Source organism: Scyliorhinus canicula, chromosome 9, assembly GCF_902713615.1.
Source record: "Scyliorhinus canicula chromosome 9, sScyCan1.1, whole genome shotgun sequence".
NCBI classification, from domain to species: domain Eukaryota; kingdom Metazoa; phylum Chordata; class Chondrichthyes; order Carcharhiniformes; family Scyliorhinidae; genus Scyliorhinus; species Scyliorhinus canicula.
In genome coordinates, this window is record NC_052154.1 from 76,616,527 (window position 1) to 76,632,294 (window position 15,768).

General features: G+C 43.8%; 1 protein-coding gene across 5 annotated transcripts in view; it reads left to right on the plus strand.

Annotated features, from left to right (window-relative positions):
• The window catches only part of LOC119971435, a 190,069-nt gene that overhangs the window by 84,333 nt on the left and 89,968 nt on the right, over positions 1-15,768 (plus strand). For all 5 annotated transcript variants that reach the window (XM_038806950.1, XM_038806952.1, XM_038806951.1 and 2 more), the window contains 3 exons: positions 9,285-9,420; positions 10,941-11,112; positions 13,558-13,731. In XM_038806950.1, coding sequence (XP_038662878.1) covers positions 9,285-9,420; positions 10,941-11,112; positions 13,558-13,731 — 482 coding nt within the window. The remainder of the gene's footprint in view (positions 1-9,284; positions 9,421-10,940; positions 11,113-13,557; positions 13,732-15,768) is intronic.

Below are 15,768 nucleotides of genomic sequence, written 5' to 3' on the forward strand. Positions count from 1 at the left end.
CTTGACGAAGCCATATTTTACCATGATAGGGTGGGTTCGGCAGGGAATAGACATGGTAGAGTGTTCTTTTGGAGAGTTGGTGCAGACTCGATGGGCTGAAAGGCCTCCTTCTGCGCTGTACGGATTTATGCGATCATATTAGTGGGTTTACGCAGGAGACCTATGACAAAAGTTGCCAGGAATGCAGAATTTTATCTATCAGGAAAGATTGAATAGGCTGGGGTTGTAATTGATATGTATACAATTATAGGGTTCCTAGATATAATGAATAAGATGGACCTATTAATTAGCATAAAGCTAAATAACCAGGGACCATTGATTTAATGTAATTGGTAGAAGCATTAGAGAGGAATTGAGTCATTTTTTTTATCTGGAGGGTCTTGGAGGTCTGGAGGTTACTGTCTGTAAGAGTGGTACAGACAAAAGCCCTCTTCATTTAATTACTACCTGGATGTGTACTTGAGGTTTCGTGGCCTACAGGCTGGGACCTAAGAGCTGAAAGAGGGGATTAGGCTAAGAGCTGAAAGAGGAGATTAGGCTGAATAACATGTTTTTGCTGGCATGGTCACAATGGGCCAAATTACTTCCTCCTGTGGCATAAATTCTTTCCATGTTTTCTTTTCTAAGTTTGTGGCTGGATTGATGAACTATATGCTAACTGTGTTGATATTTGCAGACCTGGCGTGTAATAACTATGGGGACAACTGGAGAAACAGAGAATGAGTGATTGGTTTGTGAGGAATAAGGGGGTCAAACATTGAGGTGAGCAAATGACTTAATTGACAACAGCAGAAGTTATATAATGGATTAGCATTGGAAAAAATAGGAAAGATGGATAGAATAACACCATTGATTAATCTATATTATACATATTGGATATTAATAATCTACATTGCAATAATATCCAATGTAAAAGTGCCTGAAATTAAAAATGGGCCAATGAACTGTTGGTTCCAATAACATGTGCTGTTGGGTTGTACTGGAGACTGAGGCTGGAAATAATAATACAGATCCGCAGAAGAAAATACTTTATAGCTGTGAAACTTTATAGTGGCATTGAGAAATAAAAGGGAAGGAAAAGACACTTTTCAGGGCTGTGGAAATTATATGTTTCTCAGATGCAGAGAGACCACTATCGTATCAGGATGAGGAATGTAACAGTTGTTGAAAGCACTTAAAAGACAACTGGTCACTTTAATTTGTCCTTGACTGCCTGGAACAAAGATTGGCAAACTGCCCCTTTCAACAAAATTCTGAATGTGCTGATGAAGGAGGTGTAGCAAAGAAAGTTAGAGATTTTTAAGTGCCCAGGAACACTTGCTCCAAGTCCAAGATACAGATAGAACGATTAGGGGTGATTATCTGAGTAAATTTAATTTAACATATCCATTTGTTATGGGAGCTTATGAGAAATAAGGGTCGGGATTCTCTATTCTGGGACTCCAGGAATGTGTTCCCCAAAGGGACAAAAAATCGGGTCGGGAGAAAATTGGTATCGGCGCCTGAATGAGGTCCACGATGTGTAGCGGCGGGGGGATGTAAACAAATGCAAATTGGTCTTAAATGACCCAATTGCACCCTATGCTCTGGCCACCCATGATTCTATGGTCCCCGCAGCCAGGAAACACATGGGCGTGGATCATTAGTGGCCTCAGCAATTGTGACCCTGGTGTAGTGGGCCAAGGGAGAAATGATTGCCCCTTGGCACACCGCAAGGTTCATCATGCCAGTCCATGCTGGTAGAGCCCATCTAAGGAAGGAAATCACCCCCCTCCCCCAAACAATGCACTGCCTGCTCACGCCTCCTCTAGCAGACGTGATTGACTGCTTGTAAAATCCATCTGCAGCTTTGATCCATTCATATGCTTTAATGTTTCAGAGGCCGAAGTGGTGAAACTCCAATGGTTGTAAAACGTTGAGGTGATGAAAATAGTGGTGTCAGTTTTCTACATCTAAGTTTCATTCGGCTGGAGGAATGTCAGCCCTGAAAGCCTTCCATGCTTTTGAGTCCAATTAAGGTAGTTAAGGAGCCCACTGAGAGGGCTATGTTGAGATTTTGTTGGGGTTGGGGGATGGGGGGGGAAAGGTCAGGTGAATGGAGGCTGTAACACAGCATGGAGCAAGTCATAGTTATCCCAAGAAATTAGGTGGATTCACAAAGGAGAACAGGTGAGAAAGACACTTATTCATTGGCACAGGCACACAGGTGCCATCAGGTGTGCACAGTTTGTGCGAAGAGTGATCTCATTTGAGCATTGCAGGGAATCATCACTGTCCCATAGATGAGAGGAGAGGGCCAGGCTTCCAGACATAATTGGGAAGCCTCCTGGTCACGAGGAAGGCAGCAGTTAGCAATGGGATCACGACTTTCATATTTCTGGTCGAGTGGCAGTGAGGAGTAACATCCACCAACCAAATGTTAGTAGCCTTCATTTCAGGATGGCAGAAAAAAGGGATGAATGGTAGGAAGGAAATGGAGGCTGTTTCTCAACATAGGATCTACCGCCGAAGATGGAGCTACCTTGAGATGATGGTCATGGAGACTTGTCCCCACTCGTAACTTGTAGCACTGCTCGCCATGTCCTGCCAATAGCTGTAAAAAAAAATTACTATTGCAATAAACTACTTTGCCTCTGGTTCCTTCCAAGTATCAGCTTCAGACCTTGGTGGTGACTCACAAAAGACTGTACCCCCATTTCATACAGTTCACTGTTAGCCTATTTGTGAAACCTGGACAGTACATCCAATTCCAGAAAATGGGGGCTTCAAAGGCGCAAAAGGCATTGAATTTCACCCCCAATGCTGGATTCTCTCAGGGGCAGGGCATGATCTATTGAAATGTTCTTCAAACTTTTTTTCCCAGGGCACACTTTTGCCACCAGCTGCCCTTAGTGACAGGCCACGTTTTCTGACCTTTAATGCAAAAGGGGAGCCTGCTTGGTCCTCACAATTTTACTTGAATCAGTTTCAAAGGAGGAGAGGACAATGCGCATATCAGGTGCTGAATTGAGCCGGTTCCTTTATGCCATCTTCATCTTTATGATAAGTGGAAATCCAACCTCGTACATACATGTAGGCATGGTGAAGGGCTATAGCACAGAATGCCTGTTTTGCTCAGCACTGGATACTGCTGGCAGAATGCTAACAGCGTGTTTCTAATGTGATATTACAGGTCAGCTAGTGCAGCGTAGACTTTTACTTTGGAGTCAGCTCTACGTTAATAACTGATTCTGGGCTCTCAACCTCAAAAGGAATTTTCCACCCACCGCTGCTCTTTCAAAATCTGAAACTTCTCTCAGTTGCCAGGACTTCCCTGCATATAACAAACATGGGTTTGGCATCCTGATTTGTTTTGGCAGAATTAACAAAGCCATACCTCAATAAATCATCTTTATACTGCTTTGGAGCTCACACTAGCACTGCTTTGTTCTGCCACCGACTCTCCTAAGCTGCTCTTTCCAGCAGAATCATATGTGAAATACCCTATATGGTGCTTCCATTGGTGCCTCGGATTAGGTAGAGGCAGCCTGCTTGCGACTCCGAAGCTTGTAACAGTCACCCTCATTATGAAGGTGTCAATGGGGCAGCTCCAGAGGCTGCTGCATCAGCATCATTATGGGAGCAGCTGCCATCATGGGACCCTGATGTGCAGATTCTCCCTCAGTCACAGGGGCCCAGGATGCTGATAATGATAGCGCATGAGGAGTGAGACTCATCTCCTTGGTGAATGCCTCATTCTGAATCTTTGGGTGGCTGGAGAGGCCTTCAATTGGGGTGCAGCCAGCAATCCCTCCAAACATCTGTGCACCACCAGGGCCATGGTCTATACTATATAGTATGGCATGCACTCTGTGAATGTCAGAGTGAAGTTCCTGCATGCACTCATGTTGTCGTTTTTGGCTCTCCCTGAGTTGACTACTCTCTCAAAGGAGGAGCTCATAGACTCAAAAGCCTTTAACCTAGGTGGTTATCATGGGCTAAATGGATTCCCCTATTCTCAGCCTATGCATTGTTTCAGTGAACTCTGACATTTGGATGTACATCTGTTCCTGATGGTTGAATTAGAGCCTTTTTCTAGTAAGGCCCTGCAACTCTGCTCAGCTTAGCATGGCTGTGCCTGTGCTCCATTCTCCAAGGGGTACTGACCACAGCTTCCTCTGGCATCTCCTCCAGCCTATTTGTGATGTGCTCATCAACCAGTGCCACTCTTTCTAGGCACTTATGATAACTGCGTATCTGATCTGATTGAGGATGTACTTGTAAGATATGACGGTGATTCCTCTGAGCTCTCTTCTGGCAGCGCTTGGCCTGATATCGACACAGTAATCTGTACTCCCTGAGATATTTGAACCAATGGCAGACACGAGAAGAGATCATGAGAACCGCTGTTGGAGAGAAGAAGCTCTGCAATGCTGAGGCTTCCCAGTGAAGCTGAGTTTTTAGAATGCCAACTGACAGGCTGGACAGCACTGCATCCCCATCATCTAGGCATTGCAGTTTCTGTTCTCCACCAGGAATGCCTATTCAACTTGCTCATGGTCAGTAACCCTGTCAATCTCCATTGCTCCTTCCTCCACGGCAGTGACGATGTATTGGATGGGAACCCCTCCTCCAGTCTGTATCCTTTTGTGCCCATTTATGTGTCCATTTCTCCTGAAAGGACAAAGAGAGAGAAATGGGGCACAGCTGGCCTCTATGGCCAATGCCGAAGGCTCATTGACATATAGAGTTGCCAGATTCAGTGCTAACATGAGCTCAGCAGCAACATTATGGCTTAGAGGGTCAGTAAGTACCCCGGGCAGGCAGTTTTCCCACATTCAAGAGCAGCATGACTCATACGTCAGTCCTGTCATCCAGGAATCACTCTGGTTAACCTCTGCAATCCTTCTAGCAAGAACATTCTTCCTCAGATAAGGAGACCAAAACACAATATTCCAGGTGTGGCCTCACCAATGCCCAGCATAATTTCAGCAAGACATCCTTACTCCTGCACTCAAATCCTTTCACTATGAAGGCTGACATATCATTTGCCTTCTTTACTGCCTGCTGCGCCTGCGTGCTTATCTTCCCATTTTTGCTGCCAAAGTGGATAACCTCACATTTGTCCAAATTATACTGCATCTGCCATTCATCTGCCCACTCATTCAACTCAACTTGTCCAAATCACACTGAAGAATCTCTGCATCCTCCTCACAGCTCACCTTCCCACCAAGCTTTGTGTCATCTGCAAATTTGGAGATATTACATTTGTTCCCTCATCTAAATCATTAATATATACTGAATAGCTGGAGACCCAGCAGCGATCCCTGCAGTACTCCATTAGTCACTGCCTGCAATTTGGAAAGAGATCCGTTTATTCTTACTCATTGCTTCGGGTCTGCCAACCAGTTTTTTTTTTAAATGTATTTTGTTCCAAACATCTTCAAAAATACAACACAAATCAATAACATTCTCAACACCCAAACAATTCAGTTTGTGCAATTTTCTTTCCCTTTTCACCCCCTCCCTCCATGCGACAAACAATTCCTCAAACATTGTCATGAACAGTCCCAATGAGTCTCAAAGCCTTCCACTGATCCCCTCAACTCAAACTTAATTGAAGGAAGTCATACAGGTCCCCTGGCACTGTTGCTGACTACAAATCTAGCAATATCCTTCGCTGGGCAACTAGAGAGGTGAAGACCACAACATCGTCCCCCTTCCCTTCTGCTAGCTCCGGCATTTCTGGCACCCCAAAGATCGCCACCATTGAGTCCGGCCTGACTTCTACCCCCACAATCTTCAATTGTGTCCCAAACACCACTTCCCAGTTTCTCTTCAACTTCTCACAGCCCCAGAACATGTTTTGCATGGTGCGCTGGCCCATCCATAAGACAAAAATCCTTTTTACAGAAGCACATCAAGTTTAAATTCTCTACTGAGAGCAGTTATCACTCTGAATTCACCAAATGATCGAGATAGTCTTTAGATGGCAGAGCGATTGAAATTACACCTTCTTTGGCTGGCTTCAGCTCCAACACTAAAACAAAACCAAAAAACACAGACACACCCAAGCTTTTCCTCAAAGCGAAACTAAAAAGCAGAGCCAGAGCTCAGCTTCACCCACACTCTGCAAATCACTGCAGCCACTTGAGCTGACAAGCATTTCTTACAGTGACATTCCCATGACAGTTGGTCTGTTGGCATCATCAGCCACAAACACAGTGGATAACCCTGCGCTACATTTTGCTGTGACTGTGCCACCACCTTCTGGGTCTGTGCCACAACAGCCAGTGACTGCGCCATCTCCCTCTGGGAAAGGGCCACCTCCCTCTGTGTCTGTGCCACGTCGGCCAGCGCTGGGCAATGTCACTGATGTTCTCAGCCATGGCCTGCTGTGACTTGGCCATGCTCAGGAGCACCGCTGCAATGTCCAGGTGGCTCTGGCATATAGCGCCTGCACAGAATGTCCCAGGCCTTGGACATGCTGATCCATAGCCAAAACACTCGTCCCCAAGGCCTATACCACAGAGACCACCCAGTGTTGGTCTGGGTGGCATGCTTTTTCGGCACCATCTCCTACTCCTGCACGTGGTTGGACTCCTCCAGCTGCACCTGCAGGTGATGAATGTTCACTGACAACCCCTCATGTAGTCCCTGGCTCTGCAACTGCATCTCCACTGTAGATGGGACTGTCCGTTCCAGAAGCCCCAAATTCATCTGTATGGCAGCTAGTCCCCGAGATCAGCCTGCCCTCTGACCGTCCGCCCCCTTGGGAGTTCATACCTCCACCTGATGTACTGGAGCAGTTGTGTGGTGCGCACGAAAGGGTATCTCAGGAGCCTCTTTATAAAGTGGTTAACCGAGGTGAGTGTCTGGGATGGTGGAGGGTGTTGGGAGACAGCTGTGATGAAAAATCAATGTCGGGAGGGAACCATAAGCAGGGTGTCACTTCCTCGCCCGCGGCAAACCTCCACCCCGATGACTTCCCTTTCCTCAGGGCCGCCAACTATGGCCAGGGCATGCTGCTCTGCCACGTTAAAGGGCTGTAGGTCTGGCAGTCCCCCTCCAATTTTCTCCCGCGCCCAGCGGTTATGGCGGCCTTCTCCTGGGGGTTGTAGGGTGGGGGGAGAAACAGAAAACGACAGTGTTAGACAGTCCGACACATGCAGCCCATTGGGTGGGAAGCTGGTGGCCTCAGTGGCCAGGACACCCAGCCATAGCGGCCGGTATGGGTGCCGGCATATGGTGCAAGGTGGGGGTTTGGCTGCCCTCCAGGTGGGCGGGGGTAGAGTCACGTGTGTGTGGAATGATGGATCGTGTCAGTGGCACAGTGTTGCCTACTCACCCTGGCCGCCCTGAGGAGGTCACTTCAGGCCGGTCCGGTTTTGTAACTAGTTGACGCTGATTGGGTCTTCTTCTAATAATGAGTGTCCCGGCAAGGACGTTGTTTCTCTACAGAGGAAGTTTTTGACTTACACATGTTGTAATCTTTCTACTGGTCAGTGAAGCCTCTCCAACAGTTCTTCTAGCGTTGTCAGTCTGTTGTCCGTATAGAAGTCACTAACTGTTAGTGACCCACTGTCCTATCTCCACCTGTTGAAGATGGCCTACATTTTGGCTGGCGTGAACCTGTGACTGTTGCAGATGGGGGCCACAGTGGACATTTCGTTCAGATCGAAGTGTTGCCTGAGTTGGTTCCATGTCCGGAGTGTGGCTACTGCCACTGGGCTTGTTGAGTGCTTGGCTGGTGGGGATGGGAGCTCTGCTGTGGCCGGGGCCCAGAGGGACGCCCTGTGCAGAGCTCTCCTCCATTCTTACCCTATCTGCTTATAGTTCCTTAAACCATCCCCTCACTCTGGTTCCTTTCCCCATTCCCTCACTCTTACTCCCCAGTGGTAGTATTGCAGGTTTAGGAGGACCTGGCCTCTCATGATCTCATTCTTTGCAAGACTGTTTTGGGGATCCTTGGATTCTTCTCCTCCCACCTCACACACAAACGTCATGATCAGTTTGTCTACTGTGTTAAAGAAGAGCTTCTAATGTAGGTCAGTATGGATCTGAACAGGAAGAGGAACCTGGACAGTACGTTCATATTGATCATCTGCATCCACCCGCCAGGGAGAGTGGGAGTGTGTCCCACCTCTGCAGGTCCTCCTTTACTTCCTCCATCAGACTTTCCAGATTCCATTTGTGGATCCGTGTCTAGTCGTGGGCAATTTGGATCCCCGGGTAGCAGAATTTGTTTCAGGCTTGTTTAAACGGCAGTCTCTCCAGCTCTGCCTCTCTCCCTTGGGGTTGACCGCGAAGATTTCACTTTTGCTTGGGTTCAGTTTGTAACCCGAGAATGGGCAATTTAGCACCATTGGACTGTGGAGGAAACCAGAGCACCTGGAGGAAACCCATGCAAACACGGGGAGAACATGCAAACTCTCCAACATGTAAAATTCTGAAGGGGCTTGACAGGTTAGATGCTGAAAGGATGTTTCATAGATACACAGATACAGAGAAGATAGGAGCAGGAGGAGGCCTTTTGGCCCTTCGAGCCTGCTCTGCCATTCAACACGATCATGGCTGATCATCCAACTCCATAGCCTTATCCTGCTTTCTCACCATAGCTATTGATCCCATTCTCCCCAAGTGCTATATCCAGCCACCTCTTGAATACATTCAAAGTTTTGGCATCAACTACTTCCTGTGGTAATGAATTCCACAGGCTCACCACTCTTTGTGTGAAGAAGTGTCTCCTTATCTCTGTCTGAAATGGTTTACCCTGAATCCTCAGACTGTGACTCCCGGTTCTGAACACACCTATTATTGGTAACATCTTCCCTGCATTCTACCCTGTCTAGTCCTGTTAGAATTTTATAAGTCTCTATGAGATTCCCCCTCATTCTTCTGAACTCCAGCGAGAACAATCCCAACCTAGTCAATCTTTCCTCATATGACAGTCCCGCCATACCTCATGGTGGATTCTGTGCCTGGTGGCACAGTTTAAATGTTTATGACTGAGGTAAGGAGAAATTGCTTCTCTCAAATGGTCATTAAAATTTGGAATTCTCTTTCCCAGATAGAAAAACAGACTGAGGTATTGAATATATTCAAGGCTTAGTTAGATTTTTGATCTATAAGGGTGTCAAGGGTTATTGTGGGGAACAGGCAGGAAAATGGAGTTACGGCCACAATCAGATCAACAATCATCTTATTGAATGGCGGAACAGATTTGCAGAGCCAAATGATCTTTTCTTGCTCCTATTTCTTATGATCTTATGACTCACTTAACTGTAGATCTTTTTCCTCTGTAGGTTTCCACTCAAGAATTGGCACATATAGTTACTGCACTTTATGATATTTGCCTTCCCAATGTTGGACCAAAGGATCTTCGATCAACTATCTGTGCCATAGGAACAAAAACCATCATCCTGGTGCGGAATGAGCAAGGTACCGATAAAGCAAAACCAATCACAAGTGTACTATATCATGATAAAGAGATATTAGACATTTGGGTTCAGAAATTGAGTCCAAAATGAAGCAGACGATGTAAAGATTTAAACAGATTGAAGCAAAATGCTGTTAGCCTGAATGCAAAGGGATATGCCCTTACTTGGCTGAGTCACAAGCTCCCATTCAGACTTAAAATTTATTAGGGGATGCACAATGTTAGTCATCAAAGACCCATTGTCTTTAGGGACATTCCTACATGACCAGCCATTATCCTATTAACAGAGTCTGATGCCCCAATGGTCAATGGAAGATAGTTTCATATGATTCGCATAGCTCTGGCCTTTTGTATAAATGGGAATGGGCTATCAGCCAAAAAATGAGAATAGATTCAAGTTTGACCCCCTCAGGGGAAGAATCTTTGTTCGAAGGGCTGGGTGGTGCTTAGAGAGAGAGAGATCCTTTTGGCAACAAAGAACAAAGCAGATGGGCAGCCAAAGAGACAGGTCAGGAAACCTGTGGAGAGTAGCCAGTCAGGTCATGAAGCCTGGTAGCTTAAAGGTGTAAGCAACTATGGAATAGGTCATGGAAACTGCCACAGAGAGAGAAAGCTGTGAAAAAAGGATTCTGAAAGAGATGTCTTAATAGAAGAAAGATTGCTTCTCAAATGAAAGTGCTGCCTTTGCCTAGATGTGCAAGTGGAACGAGAGCTGTATTTTAATGCCAAGTGTTGTTTAATGGGACCTTGTGTTAAGAAACTGCATATAATCTGTTAAGTGTTAGAACTGTGAAGTTTGAAAGTTTAAATGTTGTTTTCTTTTCTTTTGTTTTTAATAAGGTTTTATTTATAAAATAACAAAGCCAAATTTCTTATATCATCACTCCCGGAATGAATCCATCTTTTCTGCAGTCTGAAAATTTAAAAACATTTTGTTTCTGGTTCAGTATCTTAGTCATTGTTGAGGTTGACCGGCGTCCATAACAATTATCTCTCACTAATACCTGCTAACTGTCATGATATGTCAGAAACTGATAACAAAAAAACTTGTTTGAGAGCCAAGCTCTTCAGCTCATGAACTAATACTATTAATATTTTGGAATTCAATAACCCTGAGTGGATGTAGAAGATGCGACTACACTATTTGAACCAGCATATGAGTTCTCCTAGCATCCTGGTTAACATTCACTAGATCAATACCAGTAATATAAAAATATTGGAGCTTCCATTGTTTTGTTCTTTCTGAGAGCTGCAAAATTGCCTGCCACATTTGACTATGAAAGTAACTGAGCCTCAAATAAGTTATTGGCAAAGAAGCACTTTGAAATAACTGAATGACCTGAACAATGCATAACAATATATAAAGGCATGTTTGTTCATTATTTACTGGGGGATTTAGCTTTTGCCACCTGCTGTACCTGTTGTGTTTGACTCTTAAATCTGGTAACAAACTGTGGTAATCCTCAGATAATCTAGCCAGTCCTTCCAGGATTTAACCCTGCCTCTTTCTGTCCCGCTGCAGAGGTGTATGAGGAGTACAGCCAGAAGACTGTGATCAGGCCTATTGTAAATATCACTGGCACCAAATCATCTTGTATTACAGAGAATTTAAAAGAAGAGAAATTGAGAGTTTTTGCTGCTGTCTTCAGTGATACTGAGAGTAGTGAAGAAGATTCCAAGTCCAATTCAGATCAGTAAGTATATTTATTGATGAGATAAATGGGCAAAGTACATAAGAACAAAAATTATGAAGGTTCTGCAACAGAGTCCAAAGTTTCCATATTTGTTACAGTGAGTAATTTACAGATTCACTTCATTCATATTAGTTGGTCAACATATCTGTTGAAAATCTGGGTCAGTTTTGTAGGAAACTAAGCCCATCAACTGAGTCATCATTGCTTTGCCTTGGTTTATTATATAAGTGATCTTTAATGAGGACTTGTCATTGTATGGTGTTATTAGGGCTGACGAGCTGACTCAGGATTAATTATGTGACCGGCAACTGTGTACATTGTAAAAAGATTATTATGTCAATTGTTATGAGGTAGGAAGAGTAACATTAACATTTCAACATGCCTTGCTAAGCTACATTGTATACCGAGGTAGGTTTTAAATAGCTGCTATTTGCGCAATGAAACTGAAGTTTGTTGCCTTCTTGTCTCTGAGCAAATCATTTAAAAAAATCTGTTCGCAAATGTAAAGCATTGTTTAGCATATCAGTCACAGAGAAACAATAGAGAGATGTCAAGTCATTCATGCAAGTCAGCCAGTTATGAGAGTCCCCCTTCTAGGAATGTTCTGGATTGCTTTTAATATATTTTCGATGCCATTTCTGTCACTGACTTTCAGGAGAACAGACTCTGTGCCTACCTTTTCTCCCTTTTATTCCATTCCAAGTTGATAGCTGTACAGATCAGCAGAAGTAAAAAGTCAACACATTGAAAAGCAATAGTATGTATTCTTGTAACTGTACTGAAATTGAAAGCATTCCATCAAAATCCAAGCCTGCTGAATCTCATTAGGAAACCGATGACGCATATTGTCCAGTGGGTCTACTTTCAGTAGTGCCACGCAAGACTCACTATTTACTAGCATTAGTTTATCCTTTCTGAGCTAGTTTTGTCAAAATTGGTAATTAATTTTTTACTCTGATGTTATTTGTGTTAAATTATGTTATGGCCCACTCTACAGGTGTGGCACAGCAGACAATGGACAAGTTCTTTTTTAAAGCAAAACAATGTTTATTCTATGAACTCAAGTTAACCTTTTCAAAACAAACAGTGAATATCTTAGCAACCAGTAAATCAAATACACCCCCCAAAGAATACAACACTAGGTAACCTGTATGCTGTCCCTTTTCACCCAAAAGACTTAACAAACCTTTAAACATAAGCACATCAGAGTTTACAGTCACTGTTGAAAACATTTATAATTCTTCTGAATTCTCCAAATGATCCAGAGATAGTCTTTGGATGGCAGAGATCAACAGTACAGCATTTGTTTTGACTCCAGATGCAGCTTACTGAAAAACACAGACACACCCAGCTTTTTCTCAAACTGAGACTAAAAAGCAGTAAAGCTTAGCTCCACCCACACTCTAACATCACTCCAGTAACATGAGCAGCTCTATTTCTTAAAGGTACATTTCTTAAACGCCCATTTCTTAAAGGTACTCTCACGTGACCGTTACTGTAGTTTGAGATTCTAATATACCATAAACCACAAGATACAAATAACCAGTAATCCCTGTAAAGTGCTATCATGTTGAAGTAAAAATAGACACTGTTTTATGTTTCAGGTAACTATGAATTTTTTTTGAGTTTGTCATTAACCTGAGTTGAATAATTTTAAATATGATGAGGACTGAGCATTTATTATCACTCGTATAGCTGTGAATTATAGAATAATATTGTATAAACACTGGACTTCTACTATTCAATTTTCTCAATGATCTATCAAATTTCATTAAAAAGCTGAGCCAAACAGACCAGAAACATTCTAAGTTTGATCTCCAGTGTGTGGTGAGTAAGCCGATCTCAGCCAGAGTGACAGTAAGGGTAATAGTCACCCTCAGCATCCTTGGTTTAAAGGAGGGAAGTATTAGCTAGGGTCCTTGTTCCTACCCGTTCTCCTGATGGAAATATGTAGGTGTACTGGAGTAAGTGTACGACTTATTGCCCATGTAAGACTGTCATTACAAATTGGCTGCCAGTTATAATAACTGTCCAATTCCAACTGCTGTTGATTTCAATGGATATATAAGTTGGGCAGCGTCTATGATGGGTGGTATCTCCACAATGGCACTTTAGATTCCAGCATCTTACTCTTGCAATTATAATGACATGTTTAACAATTTCAATAGTCAAATTGGATTTACACTAATTCTGGAACTTGCAAACTAACTAACTTGCAAAATTGTCCTCTGTACAGAAAAAGAAAAACAAGATAAACTGCCTATTGGAAGATTTTGCATTCCATCAAGTAATTTTTAATTGTAATTTGACTGGGAGATAAAGGTTTTTGGTGCCATTGTTCTGATATGACACAATAAATCTCCTTTAAAGTTCTCTTATGGGCATTCTGAATGGAAACAGTGCATTTTAGGTATGTACTTTGTTAATTGTACATTCTTCTTCCAGGGAAGAAAATGAAAATGAGGAACAGCTTAAGACAGGGTTGAAACAATTTTTGAGCAGTGTGCAGGAGCGTCGTCAACAGAGAAAAAGTGGACAGGAAAATGGTGACCTCTCTTGTACAGCAATAGGAATAGAGGCCAGGATTGTCGCTGCCCTAAGCTATGTGCGCTCTGCCATGTGAGTATGATATGAACATGGAACTCAGATATTTTGTATGCATTTCATTGGAATAGAAACTAGGTTTAAAATCTATATAGGGAGGTGCTGGACGATTCTTCTTCTCTGGTGATGGGGTCTCCCCGGCTGGAGCTGGCGTAATTATCCTTTTTTTGTTAGTGTAAATGGGGGTAATGCTCTGCTCTAGGTGTAGATGGTGAGATGTAGGTATGGCTGGGATGTAGGTTTCAGGGTGTATTTGAAGTCCTGGGGGTACTGATTCCTGTGTGTCACAGTGTGCTAGGCTAGGTCAGGTCTGGTGCTGTGGCTGGTATCATGTTGCCTCCTGGAGCTTGGGCTGCCCCTTCTCGAAGGCAGTTATTAGGGATATCCAGAGAGGCTTGCTTTTGCTTCTTCAATGCACAGGGGCCTGGGTTGAGCTGAATCCTGAACTTGGGCTGAACTTAAGTTATGTGGTGTGATCTATATGTAACTCCCTTTTCGAACTAGTGTTTTCACGTATTTTGTTTGTATTTTCTTTTCTTTGTAAGGGTTGGTGTAAAGAATCTGTGATTGGTTCCTGAATGGGTGCAGACAGGTGTGGTATCCGAGGTGAGGAGGCTGTGGTGTGTCATTGGTGCCCTTGGTGCTACTAGAGTTGAGGGAGATATATTATTGGTGCGCACCTAAACATGGTGCGGTAAATTTATCCTGAACTCGTGTGATAATTGCAAGCAAAAGTTGTGTAGGAGGGAATGTACCATTTTACCATGTTTTCATGGCTTCATCCTGTATTCCTCTTGACCTCAGGTAGAGCTTATAGAGGTACATAGCTATGCCTAATGATTGTATCGAGCTAGTTACACTGCTGTTCTCTGTTATGTTTGGTCCTCTGTACCTCATGAAGGAATTCACCAAACACTTTGACTTGTCCAAACCAGAATCTTTAATTGAGTCTTGTGTGGTAGAATAGCAATCTGATACAGAGCACGTTATCATGGAGTCTGCTAACTACTCTTCTGGAACTTGCACCTAGCACTCATCATACACATGTATGTCTTATTACTTCCATGTTGGCGCCAACATTTTTTGAGCAGAATGTGCCTATTCTTTGTGCAGCAATCTCGCTCGCCTGGCAAATCTTCACTGCCTTTTCTAGCACCAAATCTTCCTCCGGCAATAATATCGCCCCAAAGCTTATCATCAAGTAAACCAAAGACAATTTAGTCACAGATTAGCGAAGATTTCTGGTCACTGAAGTTGCATGACTGGGCCTTTAGCCTCAAGTCTGTGACAGAACTGTCAAATGATTTGCCAGGTCTCTGGGTAAGTATACGGAACATATAACGCTCAAACATTTCATTCGTCTTAGGGAAACGGTGCTTATCGAAGTGCTTCATCACTTCATCATTTCATCAAATTTCTTGTGATCCTCCTCATTACCAAACACAAACGAGTTTTACAGTTCGAGCACTTGTGGACCTGACACTGTTAGGAGCGACGCAATTCGCCTTTCATCAGGCTGGGCCTGCAGGCCCACAGACCCAACATAAAGTTTGAAATGTTGTTTGAACAGCCGCCCGTTCTCATCTACGTTACCGGATATCTGAAGCTGGTGCGGTGCCTCAGTCCATCCATCTTGAGCTTCAGCATTTTCTTGCATGTTGGATCGCCAAAGGTTGCAGTTCACCAGACTGGTCTGCAAGCCGAATGCTTAACGTTGTCACTGCCGTCGCTATCTTTTAAATCGTCAGCACTCGTGGTGCCATGGTGTGTTTGGTCCTTTGTACTTTACGAAGGAACTCACCAAACACTTGGCTTGTCCAAACCAGAATCTTTTATTGAGTCTCATGTGGTAAGATAGCAATCTGATACAGAGCACGTCATCATGGAGTCTGCTAACTACTCCTCTGGAACTTGCACCTAGCATTGATGATACACATGTATGTCTTATTACCCTCTCAATCTTCTTCTGAAGATGGCCAGATGTGTCTCCCTTTATATTGGAGTCACAGATCACATGACTTAGTCTTACGACCGCATGGTGTGGCTGTATCG